The sequence below is a fragment of the Grammomys surdaster genome, unplaced genomic scaffold (assembly GCF_004785775.1).
Source record: "Grammomys surdaster isolate TR1022 unplaced genomic scaffold, NIH_TR_1.0 126063, whole genome shotgun sequence".
NCBI lineage: Eukaryota > Metazoa > Chordata > Mammalia > Rodentia > Muridae > Grammomys > Grammomys surdaster.
This window is the reverse complement of record NW_021620873.1, coordinates 2,172,426-2,196,015: the sequence shown is the minus strand read 5'-3', so window position 1 is coordinate 2,196,015 and position 23,590 is coordinate 2,172,426. Positions and strand designations below refer to the sequence as shown.

Below are 23,590 nucleotides of genomic sequence, written 5' to 3'. Positions count from 1 at the left end.
ATGTTTTTCCAGGCACAATCTGGAACCTAAAGGACATTATTCCATCTAAGAGTCAGGCAGAAATCATAAATGCCATCCTAAACACCTTGTCTGAAGTTCTGGGTGTGAATACTGGCGACACGGTCATTCAGATGAAGGAAGCTGAAACCCAGCGGCTGAAGGCTGCCGCAGAGAGTGAGGACATACTAGCAAATGCTAATGGTGATGACTTGGTGGAAGATGATGAAATGGAGGAAGTCCCTCATAAGAGAAAACTCAGAAGGAAAACGTTTGTTTCCGATTTACTTCCAGTGAGTCAGATCCATGTTCGATGTGAATTCATACATTTATTTTTTATTTATGTGCATTGGTGCTTTGCCTACATGTATGTCTGTGTGAGAATGTCAGATCTTGGAATTACAGTTGTGAGCTGCCATGTGGGTGCTGGGAATTGAACGTGGCCCTCTGAAGGAACAGCTAGTCCTCTTAACTGCTGAGCCATCTCTCCAGCCCCGCAACATGAATTAATAACGTTGGTTTCCTTCAACAGGTTTCCTTAGCATTGCAAAAAAGTATTAGGCAATTTTTCAGTAAGAGTTGTATTTTCATGCCGAGCAGTGGTGGCACGCGTGCGCCTTTAATCCCAGCACTTGGGAGGCAGAGATAGGTGGGTTTCTGAGTTCGAGGCCAGCCTGGTCTACAGAGTGAGTTCCAGGACAGCATGGGCTACACAGAGACACCCTGTCTCAAAAAAACAAAAAAACCAAAAAAAAAAAAAAGAGAGAGAGTTGTATTTTCCTGTTGATTCTCATTGTAACATTAGAAATGTACCCATGTAGAAAAAAAAAACCAATATCTCCTGTCTAAATGAAACCTTTCTGTGTGGGAGCTTTCAGTGCACTTTAGAAATAGCAGCCTGCCTTCCTGTCCCCTCCCGGCAATGTTCACCCAGACCTTACTCTGTTTACCCTTTTGATTGAATTCTTATCTCTTTTTATTTTAGTACCTATCTTTAGCAAAGAAATGGGCCGAGCCTCCAGTCCGCCACTGTTGCTGAGCAGAAGAGGCTGGGGGATGTGTAGTGTGCTTCGTGCTCGTGTGGCATGCAGGGTGCACAGCTGCCAGTTACTTCAGCTGAGAAAGTGTAGGTGGACCCATGCTTTGGGAGAATGTCTTCGCCTGGAGGAGAGAATATATAGGAAGACAGACAAGACCCAGTGGGAAAGATACATGCCTCCTGTGCTGCTCATGTGTATTCGAGTACTAGTTACAGAGGAGACTGAGTTTCTGCACGGAGGAAATCCCTCTTTTATTTTTAAGAAGACAGACTCATAAGCCTATGGTTATATTAGCCCGATGCTACGAATGGTGGTAAAATTGTTACCAAATCCCCAAATTGTTTCTGTAAGCCTGGTGCATATGACTAATACCAGATGGGAGAGCAAAGGAGGAGGCTGTTGGGGATGACACCGGGCCAGCTGAGCTGTCTGCAATGGGGAAGTAAGAGAATTGTGAAGACAGGGTAACATTTACAGAGTCACTCAGCTGGATGGAGGGAGCGTGAAGGCAGGAAGAGCAGGAGGCTGCAAAGGAAAGTTGACAAGCCTTGGCTAGGAGAATACAATCCACATTCTCTCATGGGACAGTGACAGGGGTGGCTTGTCCCGATTCACATGAAGTTATTAAATAGAATATAGCTCAAAATAAGCATATTTTCTTACAGATTTTGTTTGCTTGCCTGTTTGTTTTAGCTGCCCTAGTAGGTGGGGTTATGAGTGTTTACCACCATTCCTAGCTCTTCCATTCTTGAAGACTTACAAAGCATAGTTTTATGGATCTTTTTAATTATTAGATTTTTACTTTATTGGGAAGGCTAAGTTTATGCCATAGAACGTGTGTGGAGGTCAAAGGGCAACTTGCAGGCATCAGTCCTCTTTCACTTTCACGTGGGACCTAGAGAGTCAGCTCAGATTAGGCTCAGCAGCAGGAGCATTTTTAACCACTGAGCCATCTCTCTAGCCTGCATAATTCATTTAATCTTAGTGCTTTGAAGGAATCAAGCTTTTTATACCTAGAACACTTACATGTGAACAACCCAAGCCTTGTGTTCAGTGGGAGTGTATGCAGAAGTCAGAAGCCCATCCTATTCTTAAGTTTCCTACAGACCAGACAATGCAGCTCCTCTTTGGACAGGGGACACATAGTGGAACCTCTGATTTAATCCTTCTCTCACGTCACTTGCCTCAGCCTCATTGAAAACCATCGACAGTGTCCAAAGGGAGGCATCTGTGAGGAAGCCTTTTAGTGTTTCTTGGGAGTACCACAGGATGGGCGGCTGTGCTTGACCTGGGATGCGCTTGGTTTCGTATCCAGGTATAGAAGTTAGTAGTGTCATTGGTGCTCAGCAGGTGCCCTGGTATTCGTTGTCCTAAAGGATTCAGGCATACTGCTTTTCTGCCCCATCTTCACATAAGATGTTGGGATGATTTTGAAACAGTCTGCCCGTGTAGCCCAGGCTCGCTTCCAACTTTTCCTTTACCTCTGGAGTCCTGGATTACCACACTTAGCTTCAGAAGTGGAAATTCCTATTAACTTATTAGGGAGCTGTGAAGAATCTAAAATTCTTGCTAGGAATCAGATACGGCATTCATATGTGACTCTTCTTGTCTGCATTCTTGCTTCCAGGAAGCTCCTAAAAGGAGGAGTAGTAGGAGAAACACCCCTCTGACCAGATTGAGGGAAAAATGTTATTGCTTAAAAAACAACTAGCAATTAGTTTTACATTTACTGCCCTCCTGGGAATACAGATCTGAGCATTCATGTTAACCAGACATATTTCCTTAAGTATTATTTTAAAAACAGAAGTACTACAGGCTGGGACATGGCTCGTTGGGTAAGAGTGTTCTCTCTGTAAGCATGAGGACCTGAGCTCAAATACCCAGAATTTACCAAAAACGGAAAACAACAAAACAAAACAAGCCAGGCATGGCTGCATGTGCTTGTAACTCCAGTATTAGCAGATGTAGACAGGTGATCCTCAGCACTCAATGGCCAACTAGGCTAGCCAAAACAGTAGGCTTGTGATTCAGTGAGAGACTCTGTTACGGCATCCAGCATAGCTGTAAGGACAGAGCTGATTGGAGTACTGAAGGAATGAAGGAAAGACAGATACATAGACAGAAAGCTGGGATCCAGTTATCAGGGCTCTCAGCTGAAGAAACTGTAACACCCCAGAATCTCATGTTTACTATATAGAATTGGTCAGAGATGGGGTATTACATACAGTTGAGCATGGAGATAGGGTTATTACATACAGATAAACAAGAACACACGTTTAGCTAATCTTGGTAGGAGCAGTCTCTGTCTCTGTAACAGAGAAATTCTTGGGCCAGAAAGCTGTGGTGGACATTTTCCACAGACACTGTCAAATGTCCACACATGGTCAGAAGGAAAGGCTTTGCAGTTTCTCCGGGAGTCTGAGGTTCTGAGCTTGATATGGCAGTGACCATGTCAACAATACACATCCACTCAGGAGTCTCTCTGCTCCCTACAGGCTGTGAGAGAGGAAGCCTGCTTTACCGTATGTGTGCCCACGCCTGTGCCCACGTTACTTCCATAGGCATGCACATGGAAGGGCTGAGAGTATTGTCCGTGGTAGAATGCATGCTAACTGTTTAAAACAGACACAGTGAAAGAGAAGGAGGGAAGGAGAGAAATAAAATCTTGAGCTCATAAAATACAGTGTTTTCTCAAAGCAAAGAAAACCAAAAAACAAACCATTTTTTGGTTTGGTTTGGTTTTTGAGACAGGGTTTCTCCAGATAGCCTTGGCTGTCCTGAAACTCTGTAAACCAGGCTGGCCACAATCCACCTGCCTCTGCCTGCCAAATACTGGAATTAAAGGTATGCACCACCATGCTCAGCTCCTACAGAAGCTGCTTTTAAAGTTTTAACTCATTACCCTGTATAATTAACATACAGGTCAGTCCGAGGCCAGTGTTTCGATGCCAGTAGAACGCTGGGCACCGCACAGTAAGCTGAGGTCCTCCATACTGCCCAGTTGATTCTGCTTTAGTCCTGTCTATTTAAAACTTCAATTGCACCATTAAACTTAAGGCATAACACAAATATGCAGAGAAAAGAGCAGTTTCTAACACATGCCGAAATAAGAGGATTCCTCCTTCGCTTCCAGGATAATAGTTTATCCAGTCTACTGCTTTATTCCGTCTGTACCTCCTCAGTTGTCCCTCCTCCTCCTGATTACTAAGACACCATGACATCTCTGGACTGATTCTCTGTCAGTTTGAGAACAGTAAAAAGTAGAGGACTGCCCTGAAGAGCTGTTCCATAAGGGAAGGAAATCCCCGCGTCTTCTCTAACATGGATATGTATACATTTTGGGCAGAGAGAATCCATAGCAAATCTATTTAGTGACAGTCTAGTCTTAGCTTAGTTGGACATCACACTCACAAACCTGACTAGAAATGGTTTTATACATAGTGGTAGTAGAAAGTGAACTATGTGCTCCAGGGATTGCCGTTGGAAGAGTCTGTGCCTTCCCTCAGTCATCCTTCATTTTGTTAGATGACACAGGCCAAAAGTTGAAGTTTAATTCCTAGACAAGGGATTTGTTGGTGGGATTTTATTTTTTGTTTGTTGGAAACAGTGTCACTATGTAATTCTGACTGACCTGGAACTTGCTGTATAGACGAGGCTGGCCTCACACTCCCAGAGATGCATCTGTTTCTGCTTCCTTAGTGCTGGGATTAAAGGTGTGTGTCACCATGCCTGGCTTATTGCATTTTAAATGAGCTCAAACATTCTGGTAAGGAAAATGGTGATGTATTATAAGACCTATAGATATATTTTAAACTTTGGACCCAGTAAGTCTGAGGAAGTAAGATATTTAAATACATATTCATAGGAAATTGGCTGTAACTTAGCCCCCACCCCACCCCAGATTCCAGATCTTCGGTTGCTAAGTCCCTCATATAAAGTGTTTTATTATTCACATTCACTTACTCATACCTTCCCATGCCTTTTAGTCAGCTGTAGATTAGGATTTGTTTGGTTTTGTTTTCTTTTAATACAGGACCTCATGTATCCAGGTAGTTTCAAATTTTGCTGTGTAGCAAGAGCATAACCTGTAATTTCTAATCCTCCTGTCTCCACTTCACTCAAGTGCCATGATTATAGACATGTGCCACCATGCCCAGGTTGTGCAATGTTGAATATCATACATGGGCTTTGTACATGATAGGCAACCATTCTACCATTCTATGCCTGGTGCCATCTTTGAATTTTAACAACTGTAGTACAATGTTGGATAAGAAGGGGTTTTGTTTTGCTAACTTACTTTAATGCTGAGGATAAGAGCTGGGGCTTTGCACATTCTTGGCAAATACTCCACCACCGAGTTACATCCCCTGCTCTGCCCTCATATCATTACACACACACACACACACACACACACACACACACACTACATTACTTATGAAATACCGTCAAGGACAGGTTATATCTATGTTCCCAGATACTTAGGCTGAGACTGAAGGTTGAGCCCTGAAATTTGAGTTTTTCTTCCCCTGCCACTACAATATAATAAGAGCTTTTAAGAAGGAAGAAAAATGATGTATGTTTGTGAACTCCATGAATACAGAACCTGCAGGTATTGATGACTGGGTATAGCCTGAAATATTCATGTCTGTGGAATGCTTGGGCAATTATAGTAGATCCACTTAGTGATCTGCTATGTTTCATCATTAAAAAGGCAATGTGAATTTGTAAACAAACAATAGAGTATATGTATTTTAAAGCTTATTCCCCTCACTCTAGGATATCAGTGTGGCTGATTGCGTTTTTATAGGCAATTTAAGAATTCATGTTTATAAATTTACATTTATATTGTTCATTTTAAGAAATGTTAATTGTTAATGTCTTTAGGCAAAAATGTCTTTTTCTGTCTTTTCTTCTTAAGTTTTATTTGTGTGTGTTCATGTGCAAATGGGTGGGGGTGGCCATGGAGGTCAGAAAAGAGCATGGGGTTTTCTCAGAGCTGGAGTTACAAGAGGTGTCAGCTCTAATGTGTGCTGAAAACCAAACTGTCCTCTGCAGGAGCAGTGGGGATTCTCCACACTGAGCCATCTCTGTAGCCTTCCCCCCGCCCCCGCAATCTTTTTTGTTGTTATTTTCTATTTTGGCTTTTATGAATGAGTCTTTATTATAGATCATGCTGTCCTGGAACTCACTCTGTAGACCGGGCTGACCTGGAACTCATAGAGATCCACTCTTGCCTCCCGAGTTCTGGGATCAAAGGTGTGCGCCACCATACTCAGCTTTTTTTTTCCCCTCCAATCTTTTTTTCCCCCCAATTTTGTTTTGTTTTGTTTTGTTTTTCTAGACAGGGTTTTTCTGTGTAGCCCTGGCTGTCCTGGAACTCACTCTGTAGACCAGGCTAGCCTCGAACTCTCGAACTCTCGAACTCAGAAATCCACCTGCCTCTGCCTCCCAAGTGCTGGGATTAAAGGCGTGCGCCACCACCACCTGGCTTTTTCCTCCAATTTTAAAAGAGTTACTTTATATTTTATTTTTCATAGAAAATGAGGAATCAAGGCTGTCTGCTAATTGTCAAGCACTGTTAATTTAAGGCTTGTTAATAGTGTTTGTAGGTATGTTCATTTGTTTTTGAGATAGGATATTAATATATAGCCCAGGCTGGCCTGAAAGTTACTCCATAGACCAGACTAAACACTCCATAGACCAGACTAAACACTCCATAGACCAGACTGGCCTCAAACTTGAGGTAATTTTCCTGACTGCCACTTAAGTGCTGGAATAGGTATGTGTCCCCGCACCCATGCCTGGCCGGAAGTATATGGTGAATGAGTCTTTCCAAGAAGATGACTAAAATATGTGTTAAGCATCAGATGTCTTGAAATAAGCTTTTGCTTAATCTTACTATGCTGAGCTACTTCGTAACACATACAGTCAAGATTCAAGGTAGATACCTGTTCTTTACAACTATGCAGCCCTGTGATAGATGGGACACAGTTAACAAAGATTTGCTCTAGTGGACCAAGAGGAAATCACGGTACTGATTTGCATTCCTGTAGCTTTTCTTCCACCTATTCTAGCCTCCATGTACTCAATTCCAAGTGCAGAAATTGTCCTGTAGACTCTAATCAAGGAAACTAATACAAAAAAAAAAAAAAAACTTGATTTTTTTTTTTCCAGCCTACTGACAAGGAGCTGAGAGAGAGCATGGCATTGCTGACAGCTCAGCAGACCGCTCTGGAAGTTATTGTCAACATGTGCTGCAGTGAAGGTTTGCTCCTAGCTTACGCTGGGCGTTCCCCCACCCCCACACCAGGAGCAGCCTCCATGGGAGGGTCTTTGATACCCCAGTTACATCTGGTTTGCCCTCTCCTCAGATCCCTCGGATGATGAGTGGGAGGAGCTTTCTAGTAGTGATGAAAGCGAAGCCTTTATGGAAAACTCCTTCAGTGAGTGCAGTGGGCAGCTGATGTCCCCACTGTGCCTGTCCCATGAGATTCACTCCGCCCTGACCAACTGCCTCATTCCAGAGAAGGCAAGTCGTTTCTTCCTGGCCTCTGGTTGGGGTGTGGGCATGGCTGGTATGAACTGTTCACCGTGGGGCTGGCGGCTTGGGTGTAAAGCAGAGTTGACACACATGTAATTCTGTCCTGACTATCTGAACTTGTAAATAACAAGTCTGACTTTTTATAGAGAAGTTCTGTTTAAGATGACCTCCCTTTTATTTTTTCCTGTTTTCCTTTCAAACCTAGGTTTTTGAGAAAACATCATCCCCAAACAGTGTTGCAGTCGACATATGCTCTAAGAACCCTACCTGGAAACCTTTGATTAAGAAGTAAGAACTTTGGATTTTCAGACAAATTTCTCATTTTGTCCTTATGTGAAATGTTGAAATATTGAATAGAAAATGCTCCCAAGACCTGCCTTGATATGTAACCTGCAGAAGTTTGCATCCCTTATGTGCTGGGATACTGGTGTGAGAGTAAACATTCACGGCAGTGTGGGACATAGTTCCCCCAGCATGGAGAGAACTTTGATGTCTGTCCCGGTCAGATGTGTGAGAGGTTGCCATTCAGCAAGCAGTAGAGAGGATCTGAACTGGAACCACCCTCAGCACCGCAGAACTTCCTATGATGCGCTAGTGAATAAGACACAGCGTGTACACGTTGGCTCTATCTTCACAAACCACACAGCTAGGCGACACTAAACTATTTAGGGACACACATCTAGTGGCTGCCTAAGGAAGCTACTGAAGAAAGGAAGAAAGCAGGCCTGGGCTGGGAGTCTGTAATCTCAGCTGCCTGAGGCTGAAGTGAAGCAGGACGGTCACAAGTTCAAGCTCTGCCTGAGCAACCTGTGGAGCAGAGTGCTTGTCTGTCATGTGTGGTGCCATGGGATCAGTCCCCAGAACAGCAAATTAGAAATAAAAATAGGAAAATCAAAGGAAGGTATTTCCTATATAAGACTGACTAGAGAGACTCGTGACTCACAAATGAGACATGCTCAGGCCCTGCCGGGCTCAGGCACTCTTGAGTGGCAGATGAACAACTCGCACTGTTCTCTGTGACTGCCTCAGATCGCCTCAGACCTCCTTGCACTTACAGATACTCATAGACAGAATCTGAAGCTTAGATTAAAAATTGACACTGAGCCAATTGTGACTCTAATCGCAGTATTCAAGAGGGTCACAAATTCAGAGATGCCGTAGATGTCACGTGAGCTCCAGCTTGGAGTGTAAAGCAAGATGCAGTGTGTAATCAACAACAACAACAGTAGTGCAGATCAGCAGCCCAGAGAATCCCAGTATCAACCCTAGACTGCTCCCTTTCTCTGCAGAATGAACACTATTCAGTGCAGAGCCCTTATGTGTCTCCAGAGTCTTGTGTCTCTCCTGGACATAGACCATCTCGGGGGAGCCCCAGCTCTTCAGACGCTTGCTCAGCACCTGTCCCAACTTCTGTTTTCTCAGCCAGGTAAATATCTAGACGTTACTGTGAAAGACTGCGTGGACATAGCAGAACTTTAAGAATGAAAGTTGGGCTGTTAGAGCCTTGTTGTCAATGGAATGTTACTATATTTAACCTGCAGAAACCTTTCCAAGATACATTCAGCCACACATTTTTGCCAGTGACAGTCAAGGTGTGCCTGTAGAGAGGTGTGTGTGTTTGTGTGTGCGTGCTTGTGTGTGTTTAATGTCATAAGTATCAAATCTCTCATTAGGATATTTGAGTCTTTACTCCTAAAACTTAATTTGAGGGTTTCATACACGAGTATACTATATCTGCATTGTGTCTGTCCAGTTCCTCCTGTCTTTCCCCTTTCCCCCTCTTTGACCTCCCCCCCTTCTATATTTATTCCTATCACAAGCACACATGAACATAGACACAACCCTCTGGTTCTGTCAGGTCATTGCTGCCCCACCTGCATGTACTCCGGGCTGACCAGGTAGGATTATGGTCTTATCTCTGAAAAAACAAACAAAACAGGAAGAAAAACTTGTTCTCCCGCCCTCGGCAGCCATTTTGCTAAGTTGGTAGGAGCAGCATCCCTGTCCTGCTCAAGAAACTCTGGTGCAGCAGTCCTCTTGATCCTCAGGCTTTTCCAGACTCTCCTTCTCCCTCCTCTGTGATGTTTCCTGAGCCTTTGCTGTGGGGTCACTTAAGTTGTAGGTCTCTGCTAGTTTCTGCCTGCTGCAGAAAGAAGCTTTCAGGTGAGAGAGCTGCACTTATTTATGCTGATGACTTTGGTAGCATAGTAGAAATAAGGTCACCTCTAGGGCCACTGCCTCTCTGGTCATGGCTCTTGGCAGGTTTTTAATACTAGGTATGATTTCCCTCCAATTGATGAAGCATAGTTGCCCTAGGATGCAAGGGGCACTGTTGTGTTATTCAGGAGGTTTCCTTTGTGTTTGCGACAGTGTCTTTGTGTGTAGCCTTGGTTGTGCTGCAGCTCACTGTGTAGACCAGGCACATGAAGACTCGAATACTCACAGTAATACCTTCACATCAGCTGTGGAGCCTCCATTGCATACCAGGCTTCAGCAAATAGAAAAACTGCAGTAAGACCCTTGTTTAGCTTGTGCTTCTTTTTCTTAACTTTATGTTTTTGTTTATTTTCTGTATAGAAGTGCTCTATCTGCTTGTATCTTGTATGCCAAGAGAGGACGTCAGGTCCCGTTATAGATGGTTGTGAGCCACCATAAGGTGCAAAAAATAAGGCAAAATGGTGTGAGGGGCTGTGTTAAAAGGTAAAGGGACTCTGGCAAGAGCATGTGAGCTAGGATCAAAATGAGCTGACACAGATCACGTGTCATGCAGGAGTTTGTCCGAGGTGTGTCTGGTCCAAAGCTGGTTGGTTATCTGTGCTGTGCTAATCACAGGAACTCCCTTCTTTGGGACCTATAGTATCTAAAAGTAAAAAGCCCAAAAGATAAAGTGAACCTTGGCCCAAGGTAGATCTCGAGATTCCAACATGGACAGAGAGAGGGTTCTACATGTTCTCCTTTGACCTCCATGGGTGTACACACACACACACAGAGAGAGTAATAATAAATAAAATAAAAAATCTTATGTTATGCACCTAGCATCGAGTTGCATCTTTGAAATCTTAGTGCTTGTGAGGCTGAGACAGGAGAATTGATAGTTTGAGGCCAGCATGGACTGGAGGGAGACCCTGTGTTAAGAAAATTGTGGAGCTGGGTAGCACACACCTTTAATCCCAGCACTTGGGAGGCAGAGGCAGGAGAATCTCTGTGAGTGTGGGGTCAGCCTGGTCTACAAAGTGAGTTACAGGACAACACGGGATATACAGAGAAATCCTGTCGAAAGGTAGCAAGGAAGGAAAAAAGAAAGGAAGGAAAGAAGGAAGGAAACTGTGGGAAGCTGCTTGTCTCTTTGCCAGGCAACCTAAGAAGGAGGTATCAGAAATAGGACAATGTCCCAAGCACAACAGAGCAATAAGCCATGATATTTGGTGCTATTTATCAGATCTCCCACAAACTTTATGGTTAAAGCAGTAGGTGTGATTAGTGAACCTTTAGTCTCTTGCTTCTCTGGAGCCTGAGGTGGGAGGATCTCTTTTTGTTGTTGTTGTTGTTTTTCGAGACAGGGTTTCTCTGTGTAGCCCTGACTGTCCTGGAACTAACTCTGTAGACCAGGCTGGCCTTGAACTCAAAAATCACCTGCCTCTGCCTCCCAAGTGCTGGGATTAAAGGCGTGTGCCACCACTGCCCGGCCCTGGAAGGATCTCTTGAACCCATGAATTCTTAAACATTGAGCACCTCAGTGATAGCCTATCTTATCATTGTTAATCTCAAACTCTCTCTGGGTATGGAATTTAGGCAGAATGGTGAAGGTGGTTTGTCTCCATTCCACAATGTCTAGACAGTGATTCTCTAATATGATAGTTGCTCCTCTTTTGAGGGACACTTGCAATGTCTGAAGGTATTTTCAGTGATTATGTCTTGATGGTTGCTCCTGGTATGCAACAGGGTTTCTAGGAGACATCCTGCCCAAGAGCTCCCTGTATACACCACACACATGAACAGGATTATCTGGGCAGAGTGTCACTATTGCTGAGGTGGAATCTAGGAGACTAAGATCTCCACTGGAAATCTTAAAGGCCATGAGCTAGAATTGTTAGATTTTGTTCACTTACTGTGAACACTTGGTGCTGGAATCATCCAACAGGGCATTCATACGTGACCTGAACCTTCTCAAAACAATTGACTGGGTTCCCAGTCTGAGGAAAAACCACACACTTATGAGTCGGCTGCAAGTCACATTGCTTGTTATGACCTGTCCTGTCGTAGGTGTGGTTGAAGAAGATAAAGTCATATCCATGTTTAAGAAAAGGAACTCAGCCTCTGCTTGTAGGAGGTAAATGGTGAGGCGTCAGATGGCACAGAGCAGGCATGCTTGCTGTGCATCTTTAGAAAGTATGATCCTAATGTACCAAATGGATCACGCACCTGGGCAGTTCCCATTTGTCCCTGCCATAACTGCCAGCTCTGTTGTTTGTTGCTGCTGTCCTGTTTGTCATGCATAGGAAAGTACAGTAGGAGAAGAGCAGGACTGAGGTGGTCAAGAGAATACTAGTGTGGAAGATGACTCTCCCACAGTCTGCCAGCACCGCAGTGGAGACTTCTAAGAGATAAACTCCCCCAAAACCAGGTTTATTCTGGGCCAAGTATTAGTCTAGTGAAAGCCCAGCATCTTAAGTCAGGGCCTCTGTAAGTCACTGCCTGTTCCTACTGCAGTCTTCTTTCAGACTTACTTCAAAGTGTACAGACTGTTAAGTAAACATCTGGCTTAAATATTTCAAGAATGCTTTTGTTGGAGGTCTGCAAGATGGATTAGTTAGTAAGCATTTAATTGTTCTTGTCCGTAGAACCCACCCAGAGGGAGACATATCACCCAACTCATTCTAATGTATCTAACGTCCTCTTCTGGCCTCCCTGAGCATTGCACTCATGGTGCAATGGAAGGGCCAAACACTCATCCACCTAAGATAAAATAAATAACAGTGTAAGCTAACATTTGCATGCTTTGTTTTAAACCTGTTTCTTTTCCTACAAAATAGTTCTTCTTCTAGAGGAGAAAACTTGCACTTCATCTTTGTGTTTTGTGGAAACCTTTTGTGTTTTAGATTTTGCTAAACATGCTGATTTTCTAGAAGCCATAAGTAGTGCTTTAAGGGCCCTTTTGCAGACAATGGCCTCCAAGAACATTCCACAGGTAAGATATTATAAACTTCTTGGGAGAAGCGTGAAAGATTCTGTGTTTTGGAAGCATGTTAACCAGGGGGGGGGGGCCCTGCTAGAAGAGATGCGGAGATACAGAGGAGCTTTGTGAGAGGAGAAGGAAGTGCTTGAAGTCGAAAAGTGCTGCTCTGCCCGGCTGCAGGACCACACGGGGCTGCCTTTGTGTGATTGATGCTCCTTAGTTGATATTTATGCTGTAAACATTTTCTCCAGATGTTGTTGGTCTTCTCCGAATACTTTTATTCTAGAAACTCTCACCTCTGCCTTCCTGAGTCCTCTCTTGGCAGGTGGCTTGTGGTTTTACCTGTCACTTTTTATCAAGGAGATTCCAAAAGGCCTCGTGTACCTCCGTCAAGTCCCCAGCAGTATAGTACCTGGCCTCCTTGTTTTGTTGTTTCCCCTGCATTTTTGTGAACTTTTTCTTTTAAAACAAAGACAGGATCTCACTATGTACTTCTGGCTATTCTGGAACTCAGTGAATAGACCAGGCTGGCCTAAATGTCCATCTCTACCTCCCAAGTGCTGCCATTAAAGGCAGGATTGATACGCTCTGCTTCCCCGCATCTCGAATCTTCTTTCGGAATATTTTTGTACATCTGACAGACTGTTATGTTTTTAAAAGCTGAAATCCCAATATCATCACTCTAGAGCCGAAACAGTTCATTTTCTGCAGACTGCCTTAGCACTATCTTTTTTGTTGTTCTGTATCTTAAACTGGATGTGGCAGCTCACACCTGTAATCAAAACCCTGGGGATTCAGAAGTCAGAAGGTGACCATGAGTCCAAGGTCAGCCTAGACTACAAGATAGGAGCCTTTTTTTTTTTTTTTGCTTTTTAAAAAAATTATTTAATGGAGGCTGGAGAGATGACCCAGTGATTAAGAGCTCTGACTGCTCTTCCCAGAGGTCCTGAGTTCAATTCCCAGCAACCACATGGTGGCTCACAACCATCTGTAGTGGGATCCAATGCCCTCTTCTGCTGTGTCTGAAGAGAGCTACAATGTACTCACATACATAAAATAAATACATAAATTTTTTTTAATTATTTATTTTTGTTTTATGTACATTGGTGTTTTGCCTGTATGTCTGTGTGAGGGTGTCAGATTCCCTAGAACTGGAGTTGCAGACAGTTGTGATCTGCCATGTGGGTGCTGGGTCTCCTACAAGAGCCCAGAGCTCTTAACTGCTGTGTCATCTCTTTAGAACCTCTTATCTCTTTTCTTTTTTTGTGTGACAGGGTCTCTATTATATAGCCCTGGCTGTCCTAGAACTTGGTGGATAGACCAGGCTGACCTCAAAATTACAGAGATCCACCTGTCTGTGCTCTCACATGCACTACAATGTCTGTCTGCCTGTCTGTCTGTCTATCTATCTATCTATCTATCTATCTAGTTATCTATAAGACAATATCCTTAAAAAAAACAATAAATATATGTCTGGCAAGCCTGTATCCCTGAGTACCTACGTAAAAAAGGAAGGAGAGACCTGACTCCAGACTGGTTCCCTAATCTCCACACGTATGTGCCACGGCACATTTCTAGGTGCATACACAATAATAAGAACATAATTTTAAATGTTAAGTTATTATTTAAGCAAGTTTGATATGTTTTTACAACAGCTTTGTAAAGATGTGATTTTATATACTATACATTTTATTTTAAAGTATACATACAGTTAGTAATTTTTGTATATTCCTGTCTTGTGGCTCTTAATCTGTCATGGTTTCCTTACCCAGCTTCCTTCCCTTGCACCATTTATTCATGGAGGAATCTGTTGTTGTTCTCAGTAGTCAGATTTGAATGATATGTCTAATAGTGTTTTTTTAATACTCTCCATCTCATATCTATATTAAAGGCCTACATCTAATTAGATTCAGGTTCATAGTTTTTCAGCAAGAAAAGTTTATACTGCTCTATGTATTTTAATCTTTAAATCACAATTATGTCTTAGCACGTTCATGCAAAGGTTTTAGCAGCAGATAGTCCTAGCCGCCTAGGTCCTGGGAGGAGGCTGCACACTAGAGACACCCAGCTTTGTTGTCTTTGTGCAGTACTGTTAGGTAGATTTCTTCTACAAATAAGACATCTCATTGGCTATTTAGTAAATTTGGCATAGTTTGTGTCAAAATTTTAAAGATAATGTCCTATAAATAAATAAATATAAATGGGAAGGAATGCACGATAAGCTATTGTATAAAGAAATTGCTAATGAAGTTTTAGAATGTGCCCTTGGGCTTTAATCAACTATGTATTAAGTACTCGTTTAATTTTTTTCCTGATGGGCTTTCTTAAAAGTAAATCGGTCTGACCCTTTATCTCATTAGTGAATGATACCCTGACAATCTCTAAATACAGCTCGCACTGTTCTCTCCCTCTCTCTGTTCTCCTCCCTGCTCCTCGTTTTATCTGTTTGTTGCTGAGACAGAACCCATGCTTCACACATGCTTTCTTTTAGTCTCCTTGTGAGCTCAAGTTTTATACCCATTTATTTATTTTGAGATAAGGTTCCATTATATAGCCCAGACTGGCCTTGAACTGATTCTACTGCCCATCCTAAGTGCTGGCATTATTTGTAGCCTATAGTCTTGACTACCATACCAGCCGAGTTACTCTTTTTGATTCAATATTTGATACATATTAATAGGAACTCCTTCTGGTTGGCTCCTATTCTCTGGACATGGACCCTATGTAGGAGCCCTCAGTTCTTCCCTCCCCTGTGCTTGTGCGAGTCCAGATCTCTGGAATCCATATAAATGCTGTGTGGGTGGGTGGGCTGCCTGTAATTCTAGAGCACTGAAGGTGGAGATAGCACACCTGGAGCAAATTAGTCTCAGTAGCTACACTGGCAAGCTCTGGGTTCAACTGAAAGGGCTGGCCTCAGTGAATAAACTAGAGTATAATTCAGGAAGGCTCTCAGCATCAGCCTTGGACCTTCATACATTACACACAGGTGCAGGAACACCTGCACGTAGATGCCCACTGTTGTGTGACAAAACTTTTCCTGAGGAGATGCAACACCCAAATCTATTCAGCTCAGATACGGATCTGATGACAAACCAAAGTATGTTTACCAACAAAGTCTAACTTGGTGAACCAATGAGATTATTGATTATTCACAGGAATATGAGTGAGGGGTTACTTACAGGAATAGAAAACAGCTGCATCACCAAAGCCCACCCAGCACCTGGCACACACTGCAGTCTGCAGCTCAGTAGGTTGGCCAGTGTCCTTTCCAAGTGACTCAGTTGGTCTAACCTCTTCCTGGCAGCTCAGCTGGTTCCTGCCTCTTCTAGGCACTGGACTAGTCCAAGAGTCTTTGCAGCTTTTCTCCCCTGAGAATCTTTCCCTCTCAGCTTGCCTGTGTGTTATCTTTGCAGCTTGCCTTCCTTGTATCTGAGAGGGATACTCGGCTTTTTGCTTACTCTAGCAGAGAGGGGTCTAGTGAATTTGATCAGATTCAGGGACTTCCTGAAGCTATTTCAAGTGTTTAAACCTTCCCGTTTAAAGAGCTTCCCTGTAAGATCGAATATTTCAATCTCAGAGAAAATACAACCCACACCCATGAACACTCATATATACATAAGATAAGCAAATAAATGCCTGCAAATATTTCCTTTCTCTCAACAGTGTATGACACCTGAGCAGCTGATGATGCTATGCAGAGAAGGCATTCATAGTAGTAGCATCGGGGTTAGAGTGAATGTGGTCAGTATTTTGGGGATCACTGGCAGTGTCCTAGCCAAAGAAGTTGGCACACTTGAAACTCTGAAGGTAAACAGTTTGTTTATAACCTAAATGCTCAGTTAAATAGAAATGGGAAGGAATTCATGATAAGAACAAATTGTATAAAGAAATTGCTAATGACGTTATTAGAATGTGCTTTGGCTTTAATAAATACTTGAAAAGGTGAGCCTCATTTCTATTTAACTTTTCTCCTGATGTGCTTTCTTAAAAATAAATTTGTCTTCAGGGTAAGTCCAAATATGGAATTTTTAAAGGTGACTTTTGGCTTTGCTATGGTGTTGAATGTTTGCGTGTTTCATTCTGCTAGATCAGATAAGATCCATTCTGAGAAATACCACATAGCAAGCCTTACATCAGTCTATCAGCATCCTGGCCTGTCCGTCCGCACTCTGGGAGTTCCCACAGTATACTGGCTGTCCTGGCTAGTTTTCTGTCAGCCTGACAGAAGCAGTAATCATCTGAGAGGAAGGAGCCCCTGTTGGTTCAATATGGATCTGTTACAGATAGAGACAGTTTCTCCATAACTGCTGTTCTTATGCAGTGTACAGCTAACAGTCTGATACCTGTCTCATACACACTGTTTTCCAGCTGTCTGGAAGATAATCCTTAGAGTTTATTTTTACAAGTGAAGCAGCCCCTAAGCTATGTATTTCTTGAGCTCTTCATCTCTCTTGCTAAAGAAACTTGTACCTTAGCACCCCTGCTCCTCTGCACCTCCTCGGACAGCTGCATAGACTGTATCTTGTTGCTTAGTCCTGTTCCCCTGTCCATTGCATTTCCTGCAAATGAGAAGTTAGCTCCAATGCCTTTGGTTTCATTCTTTTTAATTTTCTGGACATTTGTCTGTGTCTACAATGCTTCTTGATTATACTCCCCTACGTCCTCCCTCCAGCTGTACCTACCCTCCCCCATGGTCCATCCTTTTTAATAAGACTACTTCACATATGGGATGTATGCTTCATAGTACACTCTAGGATATTAAGCCTAATACTGTCATAGAGGTTCTCTGCACTGCCTACATTACAAGGAGAAAATTAGAGCTCAGAGAGGTTAAACTGACTTGCATGGTACTGGTGGACTTTGGACCCCATATTCTGACAGTCTTCATCCTGCACCCCCATAACAGGTTACATGTCCCACTCCCACAGAACAGCCACACTATAATCAGACTATTCTGGAAGAGAGGCCTTTGCAGATTGGGAATGTTCTCATCATAAGCTAACTAATTATGGAGGGAAAAGAACATACGTTAAAAGTGCACAGAGGTCAGGCTTGGTGGCACTTTTCTGTATTCCCAGCACATGAGAGGGAGACACAGGAGCATCAGAAGTTGAGGGCCATCCCTGACTGTAATGAATCTGAGGCCAGCCAGGCTAAGTGACATGAGACCATGTTTCAAAGACAAAAACACCACAGTGAAGTAAAATGAGAGTGTCACTTTATTTAATCTTGTGATTTGTTGTTTTGTTTCTTTCTTGGTTTTTTTGAGACAGAGTCTCACCATGTGATTGCCCTGAAACTCACTCTGTAGACTAGGCTGGGCTCACAGAGCTCTGCCTGCCTCTCTTCCTGAGTTCTGGGATCAAGGGTGGTAGTGATTATTGTTACAAACGAGAAGCCAGAAGGAAAACTTCACCAATTTCCAAAATCAAATTTTCATATCATTTATGGACCTCAGTTCACTTGATTTGGTGATATAAACTATAGCATATTAGCTTATCTTGATCATATTATGCTTGGCATATTTGTAGCAGTGTGTAGCGTCTTCAGACCTTTAAAGGTTTCCCTTCTTCCCTGGTATCTTTGTGTAAAGTATAACACGGGAGCTGTTGGCACATTTGTCATGGATCATTTTTGGAGCCTGACCTTCATTATCCTCTGTTTGCTTTTTGTAGACCATTGGGTGCTTTCTGCTGGAAGTTGCCACCAAAGACTCTTCCCTTGTGGTAGCAGGAGAAGCTTTGGATGCCCTCTTTGATGTTTTTGCAGATGGTGAAGAAGCTGAAAAGGCTTCAGTTCAAATTAAATTGTTAGCAACTTTGAAAGAATTCCAGCCAGTCTTCAAAATGAAGGTTTGTATTATTTTCTTTATAAATGCCCAGGTCTCAGCAAGCTCTGGGAAGAAGGGCCATGCAGCTTGGAGGGTGTGTGAGTAATTCCTGTTTAGTTCAGTGGTTAGCCCAGCACTTCCATCCATAGCACTCAGTGAAATGCTTGTTGGCTGTCACAGTTCCTCAGAGTGGTGCTGGATCTCAGTAACTGGGTGAAGCCGGAGTGACACCTTGGCAAGTTCCTCATGGCGTTAACAGAGCTGTGTTATGTAGCAACGCCTTCGAAGCACTTTCCTACACTATCTAGCTTCTGATGTATGCTGTCATGTGCTTATGTGTTAGCTTCGTTGTGGGTGTTTCTAACTTGGGGAGAGAAGGCATCTTAGGGTGCTCTGTCTGGGGACATGGCAGCTGTTGTATTAGCTCAGTGAGAGCAACCAAGAGCTTTGTATTTATTTATTTATTTATTTATTTATTTATTTATTTATTTATTTTTGGTGCTGGGAATTGAACACAATTGTGCCGTGTGTGTGTGTGTGTGTGTGTGTGTGTGTGTGGACTCTACCCTTGAGTTATGCCAATGCCTGGGAATTTTAGGAACAAACTTGACTTTCCATTTTAGAGGGTTGGTTGTTTTCTTTTCCTTTCTTCTATCCATCTGTCTGTTCATCCTTCCTTTTAGGAGCCACATATGCTAGGCAGGCACTCTACCCCTGAGCTACATCCCCAGCACCCCTAAAATGAATGGAATTTTTTTCCTTTGAGATACATTTATTTTTATATGGACATTTTTGCCTGTGCATATGTCTGTACAGTATGTATGTGAGTGCCCATGAGAGCCAGAAGATTGTGTCAGCACTGGACTTACAGATGGCTCTGAGCTACCAGATCAGTGCTAGGAATCAAACCCAGGATCTCTGGAAGAGCAACCAGTGCTCTTTACTCTCCGAGCCATCTCTCCAGCCCCATTGAGTGATGTTGCTTTAAGTAGAGACAAATATACCTAGGATTTCTTCCTTTCTTATCCCCCAAAAAATAGCATAACATGGCCACATTTTCTCGTGTTTTTGCTCAATACTATTTAAGACCTATTTTTATACCAGTACATGGTTTCTACATTGTTCATAAAAAGCCTTAGAGTTCTCCAGAAGGAGCCTTTAAGATAAGGAGAACAAAGTTTACTACATTCTCCACAGCTGCCAGCAAAGCAGATTAGGCAGAGTGATCAAACCTCCCAGACGGATGTGGTGGTGCCAGCCTCTAATCCCAGAACTTGGAGGTGAATCATGAGTCCCCGGCCAGCCTGGGTGCGCAGTAAGATCCTATCTCAGAAGATAAATGATTGGGGGGGGGGATGGGGCTCAGAGTAGAGTACGTGTTTAGCATTTGTGAGACCCGGGGTTTAATCCTCAGCACTGAAAAATAGAGTAAAAACAAACTCTGCAGAAGTGCTTTGAAAGCTTTGTGAAAACTGAACTGGGAGAGCAACCTGAAGCACTGGGGGCCGTTGATGGGGCTGGTTTTCCTGTTGAGCATGCATTGCTGCAGTACTGTGTCTCACTGCTGCAGTTTTGCTTTTCTCTACAGTAGAAAGCCATAGTGACCTTTCTTTGTAGCCACAGGCCAGCCTATAGCGTGCGGTTTGAGGTTTTTTATTTTGGTTTTGGTTTATACTACTGAAAATGGAATCCAGGACCTTATACATGCTTGCTAAGTAACTATAATGACCTACAGTTTTAAAACAAAGCCCATTGTGTAAAATGGAGATGATACATTTCTGTAAAAAGGAGGCATTAGAAGCTTCAAGTTACATTTGAATACAGTTCCTTGTGGTGGAGTAGAGAATTTGTCTAAAGCCACGCTTCTCAAAAGTGTCCTCCCCTCCCCTCCCAGTACCGCAGCATCACCCATTGTCTTGTTCAGAATGCAGATTTTTTTCTTTTTTTAAAATTCTGAGTTAATCTCATTTAATAAAGTGTGGCAGAATGTGGATTCTTAGCCCCCAGCTCCTGGCCTCTAGATCAGAAACTTAGTAGAGATACCAGTAGGGGCCCCACCAGCCCATTCTCTAGGAAATCTTAAGAATTGGTTCTTAAGACTAGAAGTGAGAGTTGGAGAGATGGTCACTGTTAAAAGCAGTGGCTGCTCTTTCAGAGGACCTGGGCTGGATTCTCAGCTCTCACATGGCTACTTACAACTTAACTCCGGTTCCAGGGGATCGGGCACCCTCTTCTGACCTTTGTGGGTACTGCAGGTCTGTAGTGCACAGACAGTCGTGCAAGCGAAACATCCATATACATAAGATAAAGGGCTGAGAGGTGTTCAGTGGTTTAGAGCACATGCTGCTTTTGCAGAGATCCAGCTTCAGCCCTCAGTAGCCACATGGTGGCTCCCAGCCATCCTAACTCCAGTTTCAGGGGAGCCATTGTCCTGTTCTGACCTCTGTGAGCACCAGGCATTCATGTGGTACACAAACGCACATGTAAGCAAAGTGCTTGTGCAAATAAAAATATCTTTTTAAAAAAAGATTAGGGGTGGGCTATGGTTTGATTTCCATAAACTTCAATCTTTTTATTCATGGTTCTTATTTCTAGAACTTTTTCCCCTCCATTAGTCTTTTTCTTTTTTTTCTTCTTTCTTTCTTGTTTTTTGTTTGTTTGTTTGTTTGTTTGTTTGTTGAAATAGGGTTTCTCCATGTAACCCTGCTGTCCTAGAACTCACCATGTAGATCAGGCTGGCCTCAAACTCACAGAAATTCATCTGCCTCTATCACTGAATATTGGGATCAAAGATGTGCAACTGGCTTGTAACTAACTATAATTCTAATGTGTGTATTCAAGTTGGAGAGACAGTTCAGTGGTTAGAGGATTCACCATGCAAGTGTGGAAACCAGGAGTTAAGATTATAGATCAACATTTACCCACCAAAATGCTAGATGGAATCTCAGCTTCAGAAGGTAGAGGCAGATGATCCCAAGAAAAAGCTGGCTAGTGAGGCTAGCCAAATCAGCAAGCTCTGTGTTTGATTGAGGGATCCTGCCTCAGTGAAAATGCAAAAGGAAAAAAATGGCCACATTTCATTTTTCTCTTATGTTCCATATTTAATCTGGAGGAAAACTTTGACTATATTCTTGGAAATGTCTTGTTTATAAAATAGTTACTTTACTTAAGTGAATTACTAATAGATAACAAATTAGATGATAGGTTTTCATTGTCTCTGCCTCTTTCTCACCAGATACGGAAAGAAGGGAGGGGCAAATACAGTCCAGATCAGCTGTGTGTTCTCGACAACGTGAAGATGAATTTGAGACGGTTTATTGCTTACCAGGAAACTGTTGAGAAAAGACTGGCTTCTTAGACTATCAAGAGGACCAGAGCTGGGGCTGGCTGAGCAGCTGCATGCCTGGCTGGCATGAACAGTCCTGGGTTTATCCCTAGCTCTTGCGGAAAAAGAATTAAGAGAAACCGGTTCTCCGCTGGATTTAGTGCTAAGAATACTGAAGGGTCTCCCTTGAATATATGTGCTTCCAAAAGCCTTTTTTTCTTTCTTTCTTTTTTGAGACAGGTTCTAAGTAGCCCTCACCTAGAGCTCACAGAGGTCTACTACCTCAGTTTCCTGATTGCTGGGATTTAAGATATTCAGCACCACATCTGGCCTCAAGCCATTTTTCCATGCCTCTATTCTGTATGTTAGTTTGAATGTGAGAACCTGTAGGAAATGTGTCACGTCTCCAGCAGATTTTAGCCACTGAAAATGGACCACAGTCTCAGGTACTAGTGTGGCACTCGGGACCTTGCTCCTGCTCAGCGAGCACTCTGTCACTGACTGTGCCGCCAGCCCTCAAGTGGTCCTTAACTTAAGGGCAGTAAAGAGACTTTGGACAATTATGCCCTTAAAATTTGGGAGAAAATCAATTAAGTCATTGTTTGGATGATTTTTTAAAGCCAATACCATTTTATATTAGCTAACTCCTAACTGAAATATGAAGATAAACTTTATAAAATATTTTGTTATGGAGTACTATATACCAATGATGAATCTTTTGTGAAGTAAATGACTTGAATTTGTCACTGTGTAGATAAGGTGATTGTATTCTGTATAGGGGTTCTGAGCAGTTATTCTGTGTAACATCATTCCCTGTCTTAATTTGATACAGAATCAGAAATTAGTAGAAAATGCTGGGCATGGTGGTGCACACCTTTAATCCCAGATCTTCAGAGGCAGAGGCAGGAGGACCTGCTGAGTTCAAGGCCTGCCTGGTCTACAGATTGAGTACCAGGACAGCCAGAGAGACCCTGTCTCAAAAAAAAAAAAAAGAATTAGTAGAAAATATTTTTGAATAAATAACTTTTAACTGTTTTGTGTCTTACAGATTATTTTTTATAATCGTAAATATACGCCTTCCTAGGCAGTTTGCTTCATGTCAGAGCTTACAAAAGGAAAACAGCATGACTTTCTGGAATGACCTCTCCTTACTGTGAAAAATGAGGGTACCAGATAGGGCTCATGCTGGGACTCTAGTCCACATTGTCTAGGGACAGCCCTGGGCTGTTCCTGAATCCGTTTGCCTGGTCAGAGTGATCAGTAGCAAGCTCAAAACACAATGTAGGCTGTAATTTCTCCTAGATCTGTAGATGCATGGACCACTTACTAGTATTCATTTCGTGTGCACTGTGGCCTAGTAAACAAGTTTTTCTGTCCGGTTCAGGTTGTTAGGAAGCCAGGATTATTTATCAGCTCTGAAGAGTCCTTGACACCCCGAAATTGGAGATGGCAAGGTTTCTGGTGGGATGGGAAATACAGATGCTCTGACGTGCACAGAACACTTACTTTCTTCTCCTGGATGATGACCTGGACGGCAGTGTGTGATCTCTGCAGCCAAGTGTTTGACCCAGGTTCTTTATAGCATGTATTTTTCAAAAGAGTGGAGCTTTATATGTGAGTTCAAGGCCAGTCTAAGCTAAAGAGTAAATTCAAGATTAGTTTCAGAGATATTCTCCCTCAG

The 23,590-nt window shown here is 42.9% G+C and overlaps 1 protein-coding gene across 2 annotated transcripts in view; it reads left to right on the top strand.

Moving 5' to 3' along the window:
* Heatr3 (HEAT repeat containing 3) overlaps nt 1–22,901 on the top strand; it is a 36,807-nt gene extending 13,906 nt beyond the window's left edge. The window contains exons 7-15 of one of the 2 annotated variants that reach the window (XM_028755538.1): nt 13–290; nt 7,212–7,302; nt 7,409–7,566; nt 7,784–7,866; nt 8,868–9,004; nt 12,678–12,766; nt 16,418–16,561; nt 18,430–18,606; nt 21,820–22,901. In XM_028755538.1, the coding sequence (XP_028611371.1) occupies nt 13–290; nt 7,212–7,302; nt 7,409–7,566; nt 7,784–7,866; nt 8,868–9,004; nt 12,678–12,766; nt 16,418–16,561; nt 18,430–18,606; nt 21,820–21,942 (1,280 nt within the window). In that variant the 3' untranslated portion in view covers nt 21,943–22,901. The remainder of the gene's footprint in view (nt 1–12; nt 291–7,211; nt 7,303–7,408; nt 7,567–7,783; nt 7,867–8,867; nt 9,005–12,677; nt 12,767–16,417; nt 16,562–18,429; nt 18,607–21,819) is intronic. The other variant, XM_028755539.1, reaches the window with a different exon arrangement.
* The last annotated feature ends 689 nt before the right edge of the window (nt 22,902–23,590 follow it).